Source organism: Artibeus jamaicensis, unplaced genomic scaffold (genome assembly GCF_021234435.1).
Source record: "Artibeus jamaicensis isolate MK-2021 breed Jamaican fruit bat unplaced genomic scaffold, CSHL_Jam_final scaffold_461, whole genome shotgun sequence".
NCBI classification, from domain to species: domain Eukaryota; kingdom Metazoa; phylum Chordata; class Mammalia; order Chiroptera; family Phyllostomidae; genus Artibeus; species Artibeus jamaicensis.
Genome location: NW_026522045.1, coordinates 12622334 through 12641797, shown reverse-complemented (window position 1 = coordinate 12641797; position 19464 = coordinate 12622334). Strand labels below are relative to the sequence as shown.

At 39.2% G+C, this 19464-nt stretch overlaps 1 protein-coding gene across 4 annotated transcripts in view; it reads right to left on the bottom strand.

The window, feature by feature from the left end:
• Positions 1–5682: 5682 nt before the first annotated feature.
• PAK3 (p21 (RAC1) activated kinase 3) overlaps positions 5683–19464 on the bottom strand; it is a 128642-nt gene continuing 114860 nt past the window's right edge. For all 4 annotated transcript variants that reach the window (XM_053657507.1, XM_053657508.1, XM_053657509.1 and 1 more), the window contains 2 exons: positions 10339–10476; positions 5683–5772 (listed from right to left, as the gene is read on the bottom strand). In XM_053657507.1, the coding sequence (XP_053513482.1) occupies positions 5683–5772; positions 10339–10476 (228 nt within the window). The remainder of the gene's footprint in view (positions 5773–10338; positions 10477–19464) is intronic.

The window sequence follows — 19464 nt, the reverse complement described above, 5'->3', positions numbered from 1 at the left end:
TGCAACCCGCAAGTGTGTAAGTCTACTCTTAGTAGTAGTCCCAATCATTACAATACATGGCTTCTGCCATCTCGTGCCACTTATGAAGTAAATTCTATAAAGCCCAGCATTGCTTCATTGGAAAGAAGAGGCTCAAGTATAGTTCTATTCTAGCAAGTGTGACAGTGTATTTTTGTTCTAGTCACAAATACTGGCTACAGCTTAATAAAAACCAGACTTTACATACAGAGTGTATATAAAATGAAAACTGGGAACACTCAACATAAAAGGGGACATTAAAACCAAACCAAGACAAAACAAAACAATGTGAAGGAATTGGAAGGCTGCCACAAGTTTTATCAACATTTTCTAGTAATATTAACCTGATTTACTTGAGTTTTTTTCATCAACTTCCATAGTACTGTTGTTTAACTGCCACATAAGAGATCCAGGTTTAAACATGTGAAATTTGCCATCACTTTAAGCAGGTTGAATTTACAAGGCACCTATAATACCACAGAATGTTAGAACTTTTGGAAAGACCCTGGAGATCATCTAGTCCGATACTCTTATTTTACAGATAAGCCATGACAAGTTTAAGTGACTTGCCAAAGATCACACAGTAAGTAACAGAATCCATGTCTCCTTACTCCTAGACAAACACTCCTTCCATTACATCTGACATTCTCTACAATTGCTGTTTCTTTCCTCTTAGGTACTAAATGATGTGAACACGGTAACTGCCTTACTGTTGGTATTATGGGATAGTAGTCACCTGATGGCAGCTTCCAAAGGAGATTCAGATGGCACTAACCAGTTTCTATAAGTTTATCTTGTAAGTTCAACTATATTACATGGCAGTAATGTTATTTGTATTATACTATACTTGTACACAGAAATGTGCACAGGAAGGTGATATTTCAGTTCCCGCATTTTCAGATTCAGTTACATATTGTTCAATACTAAACAGACACTCCCAATGCATGAGAAGTTGGGTTATATTAATTTAGTTACTAAAGGAGTGTGTGATCAGAAAAGGAGAGAAAAAAATTAAAGCTAACCAACTAAATGATTATATATCATTAACAAATCTCCTACGAAAAATTCTTTCTTAGGAAAAATGTTTCCATTATTTCCAAGGCCCCATATTTTTATCCCAATCCACATGCAAATATATGTTCAGAATTGTGTGTTAAGTTCACTCAAAGTCCAAGGCCTATTAGACTGCCAGTTTACAAATGCTGAAATGCAGTCCTCTTGCTCACAGATTAGGAGAAGCTCAAATCACTGGCCATGCCTTTACTTAACTGAATATTAACTTCAAGTAGCTTAGAAAAGGACCATGGCATTCAACTGGGGATAGCAGGGTTAAGACTTCCATATATTGAGAATGGTCAGTGCAAAGCCTGTGGTTCTCTAGGTACAAGGTCTGCTCTTGACAAAACTGAGTAACATCTGAGGTTACTACTTCATTATAAAAGTCTTCACCTAAAAATTCTTTGGTGTGTTACAAAAAAATTTCCTTCTTTTGGTAGGTAGCCCCCCTTTTCTCTTTCACAATGATAACTACTGCATAAAACCTATAATCAAGCAGTACAATAAGTACATGGAGGCCATCTCAGACCAAAGCTAACAGGACTGTGACTGAATGCCAACAGGCAAATGCAGTTCTAAATATTTGTCTTAATGTTTTCATAGTTAGCTTTTAATTGCAAGTCACAAAACTTCTATTGCAATCAATGGGAATTGCCTACTGGTCATTAAAAGAAAAATCCTACCTGAATGATATAATATCCTGTCACACAAGGAAATATTGGGATTTGGAAATTTTGTCCTTCTATTCTCCAAAATTCAACTTGGAACTCTGCTAAAATGATCCAGAAAGGTAATACCTGAAACACTTATTATAAAGGGAGGCTAATCAAATGCCACCTCTCCAATAAAGTAACCAAAACAGAAACCTTGAAGTCATACCAAAGTGGAGAGCAGCCAGTTTTAGCGCAGAAGGATGTGTTTGGAGTTGTAATAGTGACATCTCCATAGCTTTAACTCAGAGATGATAATCCCCTACAAAAGGAAATGCCATACTGAGTGTGTGGCAACATCAACGCCCAGGCAAATATAAAACCTATGGAATAACTGTAATCAGATATCTGTGCCCTGCATGCTCTGGGCTCTTGTTTCTGGCATCTGTTTCTGGTATCTTTTCTATTTTTCTATTACCCCCTTTTTGATGTTTATTATAAAGCAATATTATAACAATATCAAATAAATTTTTTACAGAAAAATTTTATATAATCCCATCACCTCTGATTTCAATTCTCTATGTTCCCAGTCTTTGTCCATATGAACACTTACTTTTACATAGTTGTAATTCCTGTTTATGTTATTTAAAAGTGATTTACAGTGTCTGTGAGAACTTGCAGCCTTGTTAGAAATAAATAACCGATTCAGTAATGGAATATAATTATTTACATGATCTTTGAGCTGAGATATATCCTTTATAGACAAACTTCTCAAACTACAAAAACATATATATAGACAACAGGAAGCAATTTAATATTTCTTTTTGTTTTAGCAGTGGAATATGCTTCACAGGGGAGGGATAGATGTGGGAATTAGCTGGTTAAACTCAAATAATGAGGTACAATTTACAAGCCTGAAAGAAATCTGAATAACACGATTAAAGAATAAATACTTGAGTTAAATCTTCTTATATGACTTGGCCATCCAGTAGCCAAAATGGAACATGGATGCACAAGTATTTACAATGACACACAGAGGAGATCAGCAAGAATGAAGTAATTACCCAGCAAGCTGACTGATTTGAGATTATGTCATCCAAAAATCCTCAGTGGATTATGACAACTTACTGGATCCTTGTTACATTAATGTTCTTTTTTTTTCTTACATAAATAATCTCTTCTGTGCTTCTCACCTTTCCCTGACTTTCCCACTCCCCTATCCCTATCTCAGGACATTTTGCAAATCAACTTTTGATGATGTGCCCTCATTATCTCAGGGCACACTAGCAACTTGAAAGATCTGGATAGACTCACCTGTGTCAAGATGAACTTTTAAAAAAATCCAGGGTAAGGGAATAAAGGATTAACTATCTGGAATCCAAGTGGTTCAAGTGTACCAAATGTGAATTATTCAGCATCATTTTGGCAGGAGAAACAGCTTCTCTCTAATACTTACTAGAAATATACATAACTCTCCAACATAGGAAAGGGTCTCCAGAAACTGTTTTTATTTTAAATTTTATATATAAATTTGTAAGAGTAAAGCCTATTGGAATATATTACAAAATTGAGGTACAGTGGAATGTGACAAAGAAGTACCTGGCTCTCCCTGGTTAATATGCTGAATTAAAAGCATAAGAGAGCAGCCATTTCTCTGCTTACAGTGAGCTGAAGGATCAGGGCTCCATGTCTCCCTTACCACAAAAGACCTTTATGACATAAAAGGGATGCTAATTGTCTACTAGGAATTTCCAACCAGATTTGGGTCTTTTTCCTCCATTGGAAGGGCATAGTTATCAATGTTCTGAATTCTATCTGTATCCCAGGTACTATTTCATTGAATTCCCTGGCACTATGAATGGAAAAAAAATTAAAAATACTTAACTTTAAATGAAATAAAAAATACCCCCCCTTCTCTTATTAGGACAGATGGTATTAAAATATTCAGGTCCATCCATGATTTTGCAAAGTATAATGTGGTATGCTTCAAATTAATATTTTCATTTGATTTTCTTTTCACATTTGTTGTTTTATTTCACTGTGGACATTTCTCAGGGGTTCAACCCCCTCCCAAATTTTATAGCCAAAGAAAACAGTAGGAAAATAGGAAATCCAACGGTGTCATTTTCTAAATATAAACATGCACTATATGGTTAACAGAAACTTTCTAATAAAAGTGCTTCTATTTTAAGGAATAGAAAATGGTTAGATGGATGGATGTACCTTGGCAAAGAAGGAGAGAGGCCCAAGGCACTGATCTCTTTCTTCCTCTTGCTGCATGTAGATAAGCTCTATTCATATTCTTGATATACTACTAATCAAGAAGACTTCTACAACAAATTGCTAGCTTTTCAAAGGCGTAGAGAAATAACTTTGCAGAATTTATAAAATTTGATAATTCACTGAAAAGAGAAGCATATCCTTTTCTATGCAAACGCCCTCCAAATATTTTTCTACTCTCAAAAGATTCAGGAAGTTCTAATTGTTGATTTTTTGATAAATAGCCACATGGTGAAATGATAGTCAAATTTTCATATCTTCTCCAAGCCACAAAAGAAATTCAGTTGGACTTATGTTTCTTGGGACATATGATTGCACACCCTAATTATTTTCACTGGAGAACTTCCAGCATGTTTCTCAAATTCAAAAGCCCCAAAGACTAAGTATGAACACACTAAACTTGAAACAGAAATTGGTGGCATATAGGGAGAATGGAAACAAATTCTTATAGCCAATGGTGATTGGAACATATTTTCACTGACCTCCCATTTCTTACAGAGTTGAATGCTTACAAAAATATCTCTGTTCTCCAGCACTTTTAAAATGTTTTAAATGTTATAAGTTGTCAAAATAAATAATTTTTCATAAGCAAATGTTGGTTAATGGGTCTGTTCCCTTCTGGTGCATTTATTTTACCGTGTACAAGTTTCACAAGCACAAGAGAAGATTAAACTAGGTATTTTTTTTTATCTTTGTTTACTTGCTGTTCAACAAGGATTTCACTACTTAAAGCTTATTTTCCTTTTGGCTGTCAGAGAGAGTCCCATCTTTGCTTAAGTACGGTTTCTCCTATGAAAAATTCTTAAGTTTAGTACCTAGACTCACTCAACAGGAATGCAACAGTTTCGGCATATCCTTTTTCAGTTATCATGAAGTTGAACAAGCTGATTTATATAAATGTTAAATCAACTACCTCTTAAGCATTATCATGAAAATGCAACAGGATTTCACCATTGGAGCTTTATTTAGATATACAGTCTTGATAGCCTTTCCTGAATACACATATTTCTCCTTGCTTTTGGGAAGTTATCTTAAAAGACACCTTTTCCAATGCAAGTGCAGAAAAACAGGTACACAAAGCTACCACTATAGAAGAAGAAAAAATTGCAACTCTATTAGGGCATGGACTTCCACATGTTCACACAGTACTTGCTTTTTTATTGTTGTTCATTTGTTTTTGGGGTTTTTTGGTGCATTTTTTGGTTTTCTTTTTTAAAAACATTTTGACATTTTCTTCTGAACATCTAATGACAATGCAAGTGAAAAACATCACATTGGGTAAGGAATTTTGAAGGAGGCTTGAATGCAAGAAGAACTACTCTCTAACTTAAAAAACAAACACAACACTATGAAGAGGGAGTGTGCACCTTTGAGAAACATTTTTCTTCAAAGTGAATGCACAAAATGAGGGGATTCACTACTGGCTCTTTCGCTTCACGGTGGAAGTGACCACTCTATGGGCACTTCGACATTGCTGCCCTGTTAGGGCTGTGATTCAGACTTACAAATAAATTACATAATCTGAAGGAGTAGGAAAAAGGCTTATAAGAAATTTCTATTCATTTGAAAATTAAAGAACCCCCACCCCATTTGACTGTCTTTCTTTCTTTTTTCCTGCAGCAAAGTTTTATTTCAGTCTTACTCATGAGGGAGATGGTGTGGGGTAAGTCTTGCAGTCCTAGCGGCTGCTGTTCTTAATTGCTTCCTTTGCAGCAATAATCAGAGGAGTCAAGCTTGAGAGAGGTTTGGCTAATTTTAAAAATGGATGCTGCAAAAAAAAAAGAGGAATTACTTGAATTATTTCCTGCAACAAGTATAATACTTTACATTTTCAAGCAGTCCTTTTTCATTAACATGTATTTTGGGTGCCCAATTAAATATTTTTATTAAAATAGTGCCAGCTTTTGTCCTTCAGTGTTATGAAACCTTCTGGAAGCTGACTGGCAGAGCTAGAAATTTGAGTTGGGGTCTTGTTAAATGTCAGTGTTTACAACAGTCTAACTTTTTGAATTTCTTAAGATTGATGATTTTATCTGGAGCTGCTGTTATGCTTGGAAAAAACGCCTTTGACCTTGACCCTGAAACCAATGGCTTCCTAACTGCTAAAGCCAACAGCTGTGCCTCTATCATTTCACTTTTGGCTCCTTTGCAGTACTCAATACAAATGAACATCTCTTCCTTATTTGAAATGGTTTTCTCTTTGGGGGCCTGTGACATTCTACTGTCTTGGTTCTCTTCCACAAGCATGTTCACTGACTACTTTCTCCCATTTTCTTCCCTGGTTTCACCTCCTCCTATCTCCCAAATACCGGTACTAGTCTCTTATCACCTTCTTTTTCTAAGTTAATTCCTTTGAGAACTCATTTACTTTCATGGTTTCAACTACTCATCAGCTTTATGGGGATGACTCCCAAATCTATATTGTGTGACCTGATCTCTTTCCTTAATTTTGGTCCTATTTCTTTAATTGCCTGATGGATATTTCCTTTTAAATGTCTTTCTATCACCTTGAATTCAGCATTTAAAAACATATGTTAAACACTCCCACCAGGGTCCTCTTGTGTGATGTAAACCACAGAGGCTTTGGAGTTAGATCACTTAAATTCAATCCTCTCTGCTTATTACAACAGTTAAATCAAATAAGGTAAATGCCAGTTCCTTGTAGACTACATAGAAACAAAGACATGCTGCCATTGTATTATTCTCTATCACTTTTATACTGAATGCTACCAGTGGTTTTATATTCTGAAGTCTCTTTTATCTTCCTCTGTCTTATGTTCTACATGAAATCAGCTACCAAGTACTTCCTTCTCAATGTCTCTCAAAATGATTTGTCGCCTTCCCTAGTTCAGGCCTAATCAACTTTAATTCTGAACTATAACAATAATTCCCCCTTGATCTTCCTTATTTTTTTCCTGTTGCTAATTCTTATTGCATACTACCAGGTTACTCTTTTTTAAACAAATCTTTCATCATGTGATTCCCTCAGATATCTTCAGTATTTCCCCACTGCCTATACTCCTAATTCTTTAGCCTGGCATTCAAGGCTCTCGATGGTCTTATCTCTTTCAACTTCCTACTTGAATTCTTCAGCTATACTTTCTATTTTCTGTTTTCTTAAACCTTGCCTACATGACTTCAGTCACACTATAGCTCTGCCATCTGTCCTTCGATGCCCAGCAGAACTCCTTTCCATTTGTAAACATTTTCTCATTGCCTATTGAATCATGTTATTTACTGTTTGAACACTCACTTTGTTTGAATGAGTCTCTAGACAAACTTGCATCTTTTTATGTGCCCAGGAGATGATGAAATTCCGGAGAGGAGGAATCATCATGTCTTTAAGAGGTTTTTTTTTATCATACACTACGCTTAAGCCTTGCAAAAAGGAGTTGCTCAATAAATATCAATTAATGGACAGAGAACTGGCTTAGGCCATATAGAAAGTCACACAAATATTCAATACCTGTGTCTTTTCTCAAGCCTTCCAGTGGTATAAATGTCATACATCTCTTTACTTTCTAACCTCTAAACTGAGCATTAATAAGCTAAAGTCAGAGAATGAAGTTATCTGGACTTAAGGCGATACACGGGTTATTGCTATATAAATAAAATGAAGAGATGCAACAAACTATTCAATCTAGACTCAATATAGTTTTGCATCAGCTATCTCACTGGTTCAGATAAAAGTACTATGAGGGAATGAACTAACTAGATAATTGATTCAATTATCTATGTGATCATATAGCTACATTATGAAAACCACTATCTTCATTTATCCTTGGAACATGCATCAGGATGTGTATGTGGGGTAGTGAGAGGAGCGAAAAGATGTGGAAGTGAAGCACTTAAAAGTTCAGGTTTTTAATCTGTAATTTGAGATCGGATTAACTAGAGGATTAATAAAGGGCCATTCCAGATTTGACATTTTAGGGTCCTAGAAGAGCCTGTGAAATGCTCATAAGTAGCACAAAAGAGGTGTAACTTCTTTAATTCCTCCAAATAGGTTTATCTCTGGTGTGATTTGGGTTGGGGGATATTTTTTGCCTGGTGGTGGCTCTATGTCAGCAGGGAGTTTAGAAGCAATAGAAACAGTTTTTATTTTATTTTATTTTATTTTATTTTATTTTATTTTATTTTATTTTATTTTATTTTATTTTATTTTATTTTATTTTTTTGCCTAGAATTGACTGAGTGGTTGTGCCTTTTGTTTAACTTGATCATGTGTTCAAAGTCTCAGAAAGAACAATCAGTCACTGTTCTCAAATATTACCGAGCTTGATACATGTCCCTGAGGAACAGTCCCCAGCAATGAAGCTACATATGTAATACTGGACTTGTGTTGCTTTATCAATATAAATAAAGGTATACCTTGTTTCATTGCCCTTCACTTTATTGCACTTCATGGATGTTGCATTTTTTTCACAAATTGAAGGCAAGGCCCCCCCCCACCAACAAAACGATTATTGTAGTTGTCAGTTAGACAGAATGAACAGAGCAAGGATAATGGGCCAGGTACTGATGGTCAGCAGGGCAGGAAGCCATGGGTGCCTAGCAACAGGCAAAACTGGGAAAACAAAGACCTCCAGGATGACCTTTCCTTTCCTAGCATATTACTGGTCATGTGGTTTAGACATCCTGACCTTTCATATCTCTGGTCATGCAGTTTTGATCCTTGACCTTTCCTCTCCTGGCATGTTGCTAGTCATTTGGGTTAGACACACATAGAGGGCAAACAAACAAGGGGACCAAAGAACACCCCTGAAGCATTAAACCCCCAGGACGATGAGGCTCTGACCTGCATCAAATACATCTAGGCTTTAGTTGTGTTTCTGCTATAGACCCAAGAAAGCAGCAAAACCATACAAACTATGCCAAGGCTGCCTCAGGACCAGCAATATTGAAAAATGATCAATTGGTTGGCCCTGGTGCCAACCAATTATTAGAGACCGTGACTCTGAAAGGACACACCTGGAAAGCTGACGATTATTCTACTGAGATCCTCCTCTGGGACCTCGCCTAAAATCTCCACCCTTGAAAGCTCTTAGGACATAGGATGCAGGGTGCTCTCCCTCTTAAAAGCACACCTGCACCTTTCTCCCCACCCTTCTTCTCCCCAGGCATGTTACCTTTACCCTTTTCTCTCCTAAGCTCCAAAGACCCCCTTCTTTGCCTCTGTAGTTTGTTTTCTAGGCCCAGTTTTTCTACTGCTCAATGCTTCTACCTCTGTGACTTTCTAAATAAACTCTTACAGTTTGAGTCTTGCCTCTGACTTCTTTCCTAGCTAGAACTCCAGAACTGAAATTGTTGAACCAAAGTCTGGTCTGACTCCACCAATCTAACACCTGGTGCTGCTTTCACTGCCAACATAATGACTCATTTTATTGCTATATTGGCTTTATTGGAGTGGTCTGGAACCAAACTTGCAATATCTCTGAGCCATTCATCTTTTACCTTGAATTGGTTTATACGGTGCAAAGTCAGGCAGTCCAGGACTCAAATCCAAATTCTACCACTCAATAGCTATGCAAGCCTTAATTTTTATATCTGTAACATGGGATAATAACACTTGACCTATAGAGTTGTTGTAAGAATTAAACAAGATAATGTATGTAAAGAAAACAAACAAGCAAAATATAACCAAACGAACTGAAAGAGAGAACAAGCTGACAGGGACCAGAGGGGAGAGGAGAGGGAATTTCAGGGGGAAAGGGGAAGAGGGGTTTACAGGAAAAGGTATAAAGGACACATGGACAAAAACTAAGCGGGTGGAAATGGGAGGGAGGTGGGGAGCACTGGGGGGTGAGCTGTGATGGGAGTAAAAGACAGAAAACTGTACTTGAACAACAATTAAAATAAATAAATTTTAATAAAAAATGTGGTACATCATGGTACTGATAATTGCCCTTGTGTATACTAATCCCTGAGAGACATGCAAAGGACAAATGGTTACAGAGGCCCTCAGCAATGGATGTTACTCACCCAGACAAGCAGGTACCTGCCATATGGCATCACAAGCAAAGGGGCTTTGATCAGTAAAAAGTATTAGAGCAGCAAATGCCATGGAAATAATTGCATAGTTATGCAGAGAATTGCCTTCAGCCAAGAGTACCTGCATACAACATCCAGGGGCACAAATAAAGTTTAGCAACAGCAACATGTCAATGAATCATGTATCAGATGCATGTCTATATTTAATGTGCCTGTGGTCTAAAATCACATGGTTATAGCTTAACTCTCACTAGACATCTCTTGAAAGAGCTCTCTTGCTGTCACAAACTGAGGTGGAAAAGTTCAATATGATGACTTCGTAATTGTCCTACTTTATTTTCACCTGTAAAAGCTCCTTGGCAGATCCTCGCCTATCCACATCCATCTCAAGACAGCGATTTAAAAAGTCACGGAATACAGCTGACAGTCTTTCAGGATTCTGGAGCTCTGGGGTTCCATTGGTAGCTATCAGATATAATGCCTATAGGAAACAAAATTAGAGAAATCTATTCAGCACATACATATTAAGATTATGAACTGGCATAGAAGGTACAAATCCAGTTACTTCTGCTTCCAGTGGGTCTTAAAAATTCCAGTATACAGAATGACATTGACATATATTTCAAAGTTTCAATAACCTTTAGTTATTACTGTTGGCAGTAAGTGAAAAGACATCAAGATGCCCCACCCCACAAAATTTGGAAATAAGGTTATGTTTGTCCTCTGAAAGTTAAACCAGTAGAAATCCATATGCTATAATGAATGTGTGATTAACCTCCTAGGAAATTAAACCAAGTATTGCCTGTAAATCTGTGATTCTGAAGAGTTGGGAAACATATACATCAAATCATGTTGATCTGACTATGTATAACCCCTGAAAGGAAAGGTGGCAAAGGATATTGTAATTTATTAAGTGTTTATCTCATTTAAAGAATACTTGTGAGCAACCCAGGGATTAGCAGAGTCCATTATAGAATTAGAGAAGTATAAAAACCAGAAGATGGCAGTGCCTGGATGAGAGATAACCTATAAGGTCCCAAAACTGAAGTACTTTCTACTGTGTCAGATGTATCTCTATAGATTTTAATTAGATTTCCCATGAAGGTCTACTTATGAGAAAAGCTCATGTTAGTAACCCTGGAATCTGGCAATTATATATCCTACTGTGAAATAATAAGTTGCGCCTTGGCTGGTATAGCTCAGTGGATTGAGCTCGGGCCTGCGAACCAGACAATCGCAGTTCGATTCCCAGTCAGGGCACATGCCTGGGTTACAGGCCAATTCCCTGCAGGCCATTTCCCAGGAGGGGATGTGCAAAGGGCAACCATACATTGATGTTTCTCTCCCTTTCTCCTTCCCTTCCCCTCTAAAGATAAATAAATAAATTTTAAAAAATAATAATAAGTTTCTATTACATCATTGAAATCACCATTGTATAAGGCTACCAGAGATATCTATCTACTCATGGTGTGCTGAAAAAACCAAGGGACCTAATCTTTAAGGCAGAGACTCAGACCCTAGACCATGATTAATTCACAAATCCCATTGTTCAAAGGCTCTTGATAGCCAAAAAAATATGGTCATTCCTCATGACTCCTCTAAGCAAACATTTCTAGAGCACTAAGTATGCTTCAGCAATTTTTAGACATTGGAAGATCCAAAGATATTGGCTTGGCCAAAAAGTTCATTTAGTCTTTTTTTTCCTGTAAAATAAAAGACACATTTTTTAACCAATAACTTTATCGATTTGGATATTTTGAGTGTTTTGGCCTCTTTTTTGTGTGGTACAATGTTGATTGTTCTCAGTTAATGTCTTGAGTTGATTGCTATCAACTTCAACTGGTCACTTGAATGCATGGAGCATCAGCCAGGGAGAAATCTCCAGCATGAAACTTTGCAAATCACTTTTGACATGTTTGATCAGTCACAGCACCTTCTCCATATACTGTGCAAATCTTTATTTTTTTTTGCATTTCAGTTGCATTTTTATCTTTCTTTTTTTTTTAATCTTTAGAGGGGAAGGGGGGAAGGAGAGAGAGAGAGGAACATGAATGTATGGTTGCCTTTCTTGCGTTCCCTGCTGGGAACTGGCCTGCAGGGAACCAGCCTGCAACCCAAGCATGTGCCCTGACTGGGAATCAAACCGCGATCGTGTGGTTCGCAGGCCTGCGCTCAATCCACTGAGCTATACCAGCCAGGGCTTTTATCTTTCTTAAAATAATAAAGCATAATATGCTGAAAATGCTTCATATTTTCTTCCATCTTCAATATGAAAGTGACTTCACAAAAATTCACCCATATTGATGTTTTAAAAAAATACATGCTGGCTGGGGGACTTCCGCCAAGATGGAGGTATAGGTGGAGACACCGTGCTTTCTCACACAACCAAGTTTAGAGACAACTAAATATTAAAAACAGAAAACACAGCCAGAACACAGAAAATTGAACTTTTCAGAAGTCTGTTAACAACAAATTCTTCAGCCTGATTGATATGGGGCAAAACCAGCAGCTGGTGGAGCGGGGTAGCACAGGAAAACTCGGTCAGATGGACTCAGGCATGCAGAATCCAGGCACAGGGTTGGACCTAGTGAGAGACCCAGCGAGCCACCTCGGGGAAACATCAAGGAAGCAGGGCTGCGGGTTGACTGTGGTCTCGCATCCATGCATGGATAGACAAGCGAGAGAGTGGGCGACTGGATGGGACCCAGAGGGTACTCGCAGCAAGCAGCAGCGGAGAGCACCGCCATTTCCCCGCTCTGACCCCACCTCCACATACAGCATTATAACCTAGCAACTCTGAGTGGCCCGGGCCTGGTGAACGACCACGTCTCTGCTCGTCACCCAGCAGCAGGAAACTGCAGAGGGGGCCGCCATTTCCCCGCTCTGACCACGCCCCCACATAAGCGTCATAATCCAGCGACCTGGGGGGTCCAATGCTCCACTCCTCATACTTAAAGGGTGCGAACAGACCAAAAAAGGCTCAAGAAGATATCCAAGCCCCAGAGCCTATAAATCTAAGTGATGAAGAAATAGCAAAACTCTCAGACGCACAGTTTAAAACACTGGTGATCAGGATCCTCACAGAACTGGTTGATTATAGCCACAAATTAGACAAACATATGAAGGCGAAACTAATTGAAATGAATGGTATTGCACAGGAAACCAATAGTAATGGAAAGGAAACTGAAACTCAAATCAATGGAGTGGACCAGAAGAAAGCAAATAATGGTCAAACAGGAAAGAGTGAAGAAGCAAGAATTCAAAAAAAAATGAGGAGAGTCTTAGGAACCTCCAGGACATCTTTAAATGCTCCAACATTCGAATTGTAGGGGTACCAGAAGGGGGAAAGGAACAGCCACCAGTGGAAAACTTATTTGAACAAATAATAAAGAAGAATTTCCCCAATCTGGCAAAGGCAACAGACTTCCAGGAAATCCAGGAAGCTCAGAGAGTCCCAAAGAAGTTGGACCCAAGAAGGAACACGCCAAGACACATCATCATTACATTAGCCAAAATTAAAATGAAGGAGAGAATCCTGGAAGCAGCAAGAGATAGGGGGACAGTCACCTACAAAGGAGTTCTCATCAGACTGTCAGCTGACTTCTCAAAAGAGACCTTACAGGCAAGAAGGAGCTGGAAAGAAGTATTCCAAGTCATGAAATCTAAAGACCTACAACCAAGATTGCTCTATCCAGCAAAACTTTCATTTAGAATGGAAGGACAGACAAAGTGCTTCTCAGATAAGATCAAATTTAAGGAGTTCATCATCACCAAGCCCTTATTATATGAAATGTTAAAGGGCCTTACCTAAGAAAAAGAAGATAAAAAAGGTGAAGAATGAAAGGACAGCAAACTCACTGTTATTAGCAACCACACCTAAAACAAAAGCAAACTAAAAGGACAGCTAGATCAGGAGTGGAAACATAGAAATGAAGATCTCAAGGAGGGTTAGCAACAGGGGAGTGGGAGGAGGAGAAATGGGGAGAAGGTACAGAAAATAAGTAGCATATACAGTAGATAGAAAATAGATGGGGGGCAAGAATAGTATGGGAAATATAGAATCTAAAGAACTTGAGACACATGGTCATAAACTAAAGGGGGGGTAATGGTGGGGACGGGGGAGTAGGGTGGAGGGGAATAAAGGCAGGAAAACAACTGTAACAGCATAATCAGTTAAAAAAATAAATTAAAAAATGCATGCTGATATGACAGCTGTCACAATACAATCTAACACAATTGTTTTGAACGAAGTTAAAGACAACTAAGTGCTACTAGAGACATCTACAAAAAAAATAAACTTTTTGGCCAACCCAATATATATAGAGAAGATTCTACTTTCACAGATCAGACAGTTTAGTGAGGGAGAGAGATATAACTTCAAGATAGTGAGACAAGACCTAAAAAAGAAACACAGTAAGGGCTAGGACCCTCTGCCTGGTTGCAGGAATTTTAACTCTTACCCCCTGTGGCTTAAGGATGAGTGAGTGAGGACCTCTGGAATTTGAGCCACAGGAGACAAAACTTGTCTCTGGTAGCAAATGCTGCCTCAGTTTCCTCCCTGCCCCCAAAGCATGGTCAGAAGTCCTTGACAGGTAAGACCCCTCAGAGGAGAGGCAACCTAGGCCAGACATGATCACTTGGGAAGCCTTCATGGAAGGACTAGGGGGGCTGCAACAAGGAGCAATGGATGCTCTCATCCCCCCATCCCCGGCTTTGACAAAGCCCGAGTCCCCATGTCCCCTGGGAGAAGTGCTTCCTGGCTCTAATCCCCTTAAGCCTGAATACCTGATGCGGAGAGGTGCAGCTCCTTGCCTTGCTAGAGAATGTCCTGGGGAAAAATCTGGCATCACAAAGACTTCCTGATAAACTTGTGACCTCTGCTCTGCTAAGAGTGCTTTCATTAATCTGTTTAGGGTTTGAGCAGGAAACTCTAAAACTCTGTTCCTGACAGACTCTGATTCAGACTAAGTCCTCAGATTTCTTTGAAATGTTATCTACTGTTTGATCCTTGCCACCTGTATTCCTGTGTATTGCAACCCAATAAAAGCTCTTGGAGGAAGGGTCCTAACGCCTTTTCCCCCTGAGAAACTGGCCACTGCTCAAGGCCTTTTTCCTCTGGGAAACTGGCCACTTCTCCTCCCCAGGAAGATCACATCATGTCTCAGTCATGTTTACTCTCATCGGTGGCACACGGCGGGACTTTAGAGGAAAGTTGCCCCCACAGCTAAGTAGAACACAAGGATGAAGCAATTTACACCAGAGCTAAAAGACAGCTTCACATAAGACACTGGCATTTGAACAGTATCTTGAAGATTAAGTAGGGGTTTTCCTTCAGGTACTGTCACCAGGGATATGCCTGCCTATGCAACCAACCCCCTACCTATTACACAGACACATTCCCTCCTTAACTTGCTTGGGCTTTGCAGCAAATTATCAGTTCCCCTCCTTTTTCCCCAGCATGGCTCCTAGTAGTATTATTAAAAGTATTTTTATTAAAGTACTTTCCCAAGCCAGTTTTCATCATTTGGTAATAAGATCTCTCCTTTCAAGAACCCTCTACAGATGTACTTTAGAAAGGGTTAGGAAGAAGTGTTTAATCCAGTGGCTGCCAACCTACAGCAAGCACTAGAATCACCTAGAGAGCTTGCTAAAATACAGATTCTTGGGTCACCCCATTTTAAATCAGATTCAGTAAATCTGAAGAGGGCTCCAAGAATTTTTGTTCTAACAAGTTCCCTTTTAGATGCAGAAGCTTCTGGTTCCAGTATCACATTTTGACAACTGGTTTAATACACCCAGTTAATTAAGCAATGGGATAAACTGGAGGTTCCCACAATCACCTGGGTAGATTTAAAAGATTCCCCATGCCCACTTCTCAACTAAGGCTAATTAAGTGAAAATCTCATCATGGAACCCAGGCATTGGTAATTTTTTAAGCTCTCCAGAAGATTACAATTTACACCCAACATTGAGAACCACTGGCCAAGGACTTGCAGCCCACTTAATAACTCAGAATCTCCGTGTCCTAAATACAATGAAGAGGAGAGCCACGGAATCCCACAGAAGGGGATTATCTTGCAATGTAGTAAGTGAGAATTACAATGCTGTTGTGAACCACCCTGCCTAATTTCAGGAATTGTAACTTCTACCCCCTATAGCTAAGGATGAGTGAGCTATGACCTCTGGAATGCGAGCCGCAGGAGACAAAGCTTGTCTCTAGTAGCAAATGCTGCCTCAGTTTCCTCCCTGCCCCCAAAGCATGGTCGGAAGTCCTCGACAGGTAAGACCCCTCAGAGGAGGGGCAACCTAGGCCAGACACAATCACTTGAGAGGCCTTCATGGAAGGACTAGGGGGGCTGCAACAAAGAGGGAGCAATGGACTCTCACCCCCCAGCTTTGACAAAGCCCGAGTCCCCATGTTCTCTGGGAGAAGCGCTCCCTGGCTCTAATCCCGTTAAGCCTGAATACCTGATGGAGAGGGGTGCACCTCCTTGTCTTGTTAGACTGTGTCCAGGGGAAAAATCTGGCACCACAAAGACTTCCTGATAAACCTGTGAAATCTCCTCTAGCTAAGAGTGCTTTCACTCATCTATTAAGGGTTCAAGCAGGAAACCCTAAAACTGTTCCTGACAGACTCTGATTCAGACTAAGCCCTCAGATTTCTTTGAAATGTTATCTACTGTTTGATCTTACTGTATTTCTGTGTATTACAACACAATAAAGGCCCCTGGAGGAAGGTGTTCAGTGCCTTTTCCCCTGAGAAACTGGCCACTGCTCAAGGCCTTTTTCTTCTAGGAAACTGGAGGAAAAATGCATTGAGCCCCTATCCTCCCCAAGCAGATCACATCATGTCTCAGTCATGTTTACTCTCATCTGTGGCACATGGGGGGACTTGGGAGGAAAGTCACCCCCACACAATGCCATGTTTCTATAGAATGAGATGAAACTTTCTTTTTTTCTCCCCCAAACATTAAAGCCCACATGTAAATACACCCTGCTTCAAACAAATAACTTACTTCCCTCACTAATTTTAAATTATTTTAAATTCATAATTTCATATTGATGAATGGCAAATGCAGGTGATAGCTATTAGCACTTCCATGCCAAAATAAAAGCCGGTATTAAATCTAGTCTTTACTAAAAGGAGCTAGTATAGAAAAATAATGCTTTTAGGAAATCATGAATTGGACTAAAATCAAATGGTGCACAATCATAGCAGATAAATTTAAGTTCAGAGTGCTTTTCATTCTTGGATAATTAGTGCTTGAAGTACATGTTCTCACAAACCATTTCATTTCCTTTATTAAAAGAAAAATGGTTACTGCAAATTACACTCACAGCCTCCTACCAAAACTCTCTTATTTTGATGGGCCACAATTCTGACCCACCCTCTGGCCTTTGCTTCCTTTCTCTCTGCTTTGTAGTCAAGGCCAGTCCTAAACAAACACATCTATTTTCCTTCTTTACACTCTGCCTAGATCTCTTTGCATGTCATACTGTTTCATTTTCTCACTTTTTATTTAGTATTCTTAGCTCACTACATTCTAATCTATATAATATTGTTCCTCACAAGTACAGATACATATCTACCCAAGTTCTTCTCACTTCTCTTCAATCCATGCCTAATTAGCTCAGGAAATGCATGCCTTTCTTTCCATTCCATTTATGAATAAAAAATTACCCTGCTAATAGTTGGGAAGCCTGAATGGTCTTAGTGATACAGTGCAGCAAGGGAGAAGAATTATCATGTAATTTGAAGGAGAATCAATAGTAATAAGGAACTAGTGCTATAAACTGCTGCAGAACTTCAAAGAATGCATGTGTCCTCTTCTGAATTTCTATAAAAAGAATGGCTGTGCTTTTTGTTGGGGGATGGGACTGATGGAAGAGGAGAAGGGGTCTTGGTTGGCAGTGTAGCACATGATTCCTTCAGGGTGAATAATGTCCCTAACATAGGTATCAAATGCAAATCTGCCTTTTATTTAACATAGTATCATAAATATTAGTTTTTTAAATATAGTTTATTGATTATGACATTATAGTTGTTCTATTCCCCCCTTCATTTCCCTCCCCCCTGCACATCCCTCCTCCACCATTCCCCCCTTTAGTTTATGACCATGTGTCTCAAGTTCTTTAGATTCTATATTTCCAATACTATTCTTGCCCCCCCCCTATCTATTTTCTACCTGCCATCTATGCTACTTATTTTCTGTACCTTCTCCCCCCTTCTCCTTCTCCCATTCCCCTGTTGCTAACCCTCCATGTGATCTTCATTTCTATGGTTCTGCTTCTGATCTAGCTGTCCTCTTAGTTTGCTTTTGTTTTAGGTGTGGTTGTTAATAACAGTGAGTTTGCTGTCCTTTCACTCTTCACCTTTTTTATCTTCTTTTTCTTAGGTAAGTCCCTTTAACATTTCATATAATAAGGGCTTGGTGATGATGAACTCCTTGAATTTGATCTTATCTGAGAAGCACTTTATCTGTCCTTCCATTCTAAATGCAAGCTTTGCTGGATAGATCAATCTTGGATGTAGGTCTTTAGATTTCATGACTTAGAATACTTCTTTCCAGCTCCTTCTTGCCTGTAAGGTCTCTTTTGAGAAATCCACTGACAGTCTGATGGGAACTCCTTTGTAGGTGACTGTCCCCCTATCTCTTGCTGCTTCTAGAATTCTCTCCTTCATTTTAATCTTGGCTAATGTAATGATGATATGCCTTGGTGTGTTCCTTCTTGGGTCCAACTTCTTTGGGACTCTCTGAGCTTCCTGGATTTCCTGGAAGTCTATTTCCTTTACCAGATTAGGGAAGTTCTCCTTTATTATTTGTTCAAATAAGTTTTCCACTCATGGCTGTTCCTCTTCCCCTTCTGGTACCCCTACAATTTGGATGTTGGAATGTTTAAAGATGTCCTGGAGGTTCCTAAGCCTCTCCTCCTTTTTTTTGAATTCTCGTTTCTTCATCCTTTTCTGTTTGGTCATTTTTTTCCTCTTTCTGGTTCACTCCTTTGATTTGAGTCCCAGTTTCCTTTCCATTACTATTGGTTTCCTGTGCATTTCCATTCATTTCAATTAGTTTGGCCTTCATATGTTCCTCTAATTTGTGACTATAATCAACCAGTTCTGTGAGCATCCTGATCACCAGTGTTTTGAACTGTGCATCTGAAAGTTTGGCTATTTCTTCATCACTTAGATTTATTGGCTCTGGGGCTGAGTTGTTCTTGAGCCATGTTTTTATCTGTTCGTGCCTGTTAGGTATGAGGAGCGCAGCGTTAGTTGTTCACCAGGGCAGTGGCCACCCAGGTTGCTGGTTTGTGATGCTGTATGTTGGGGGTGGGTCAGAGAGGACACCCAGGTCACTGGTTTGTGATGCTGCATGTGGGGGTGGGGTCAGAGAGGGACAATGGCAGTTCCATCTGCCACTGGTGCCTGCACGGTCTGTCTCACCACTTGCTCCTTAACCAGTTTATCTGC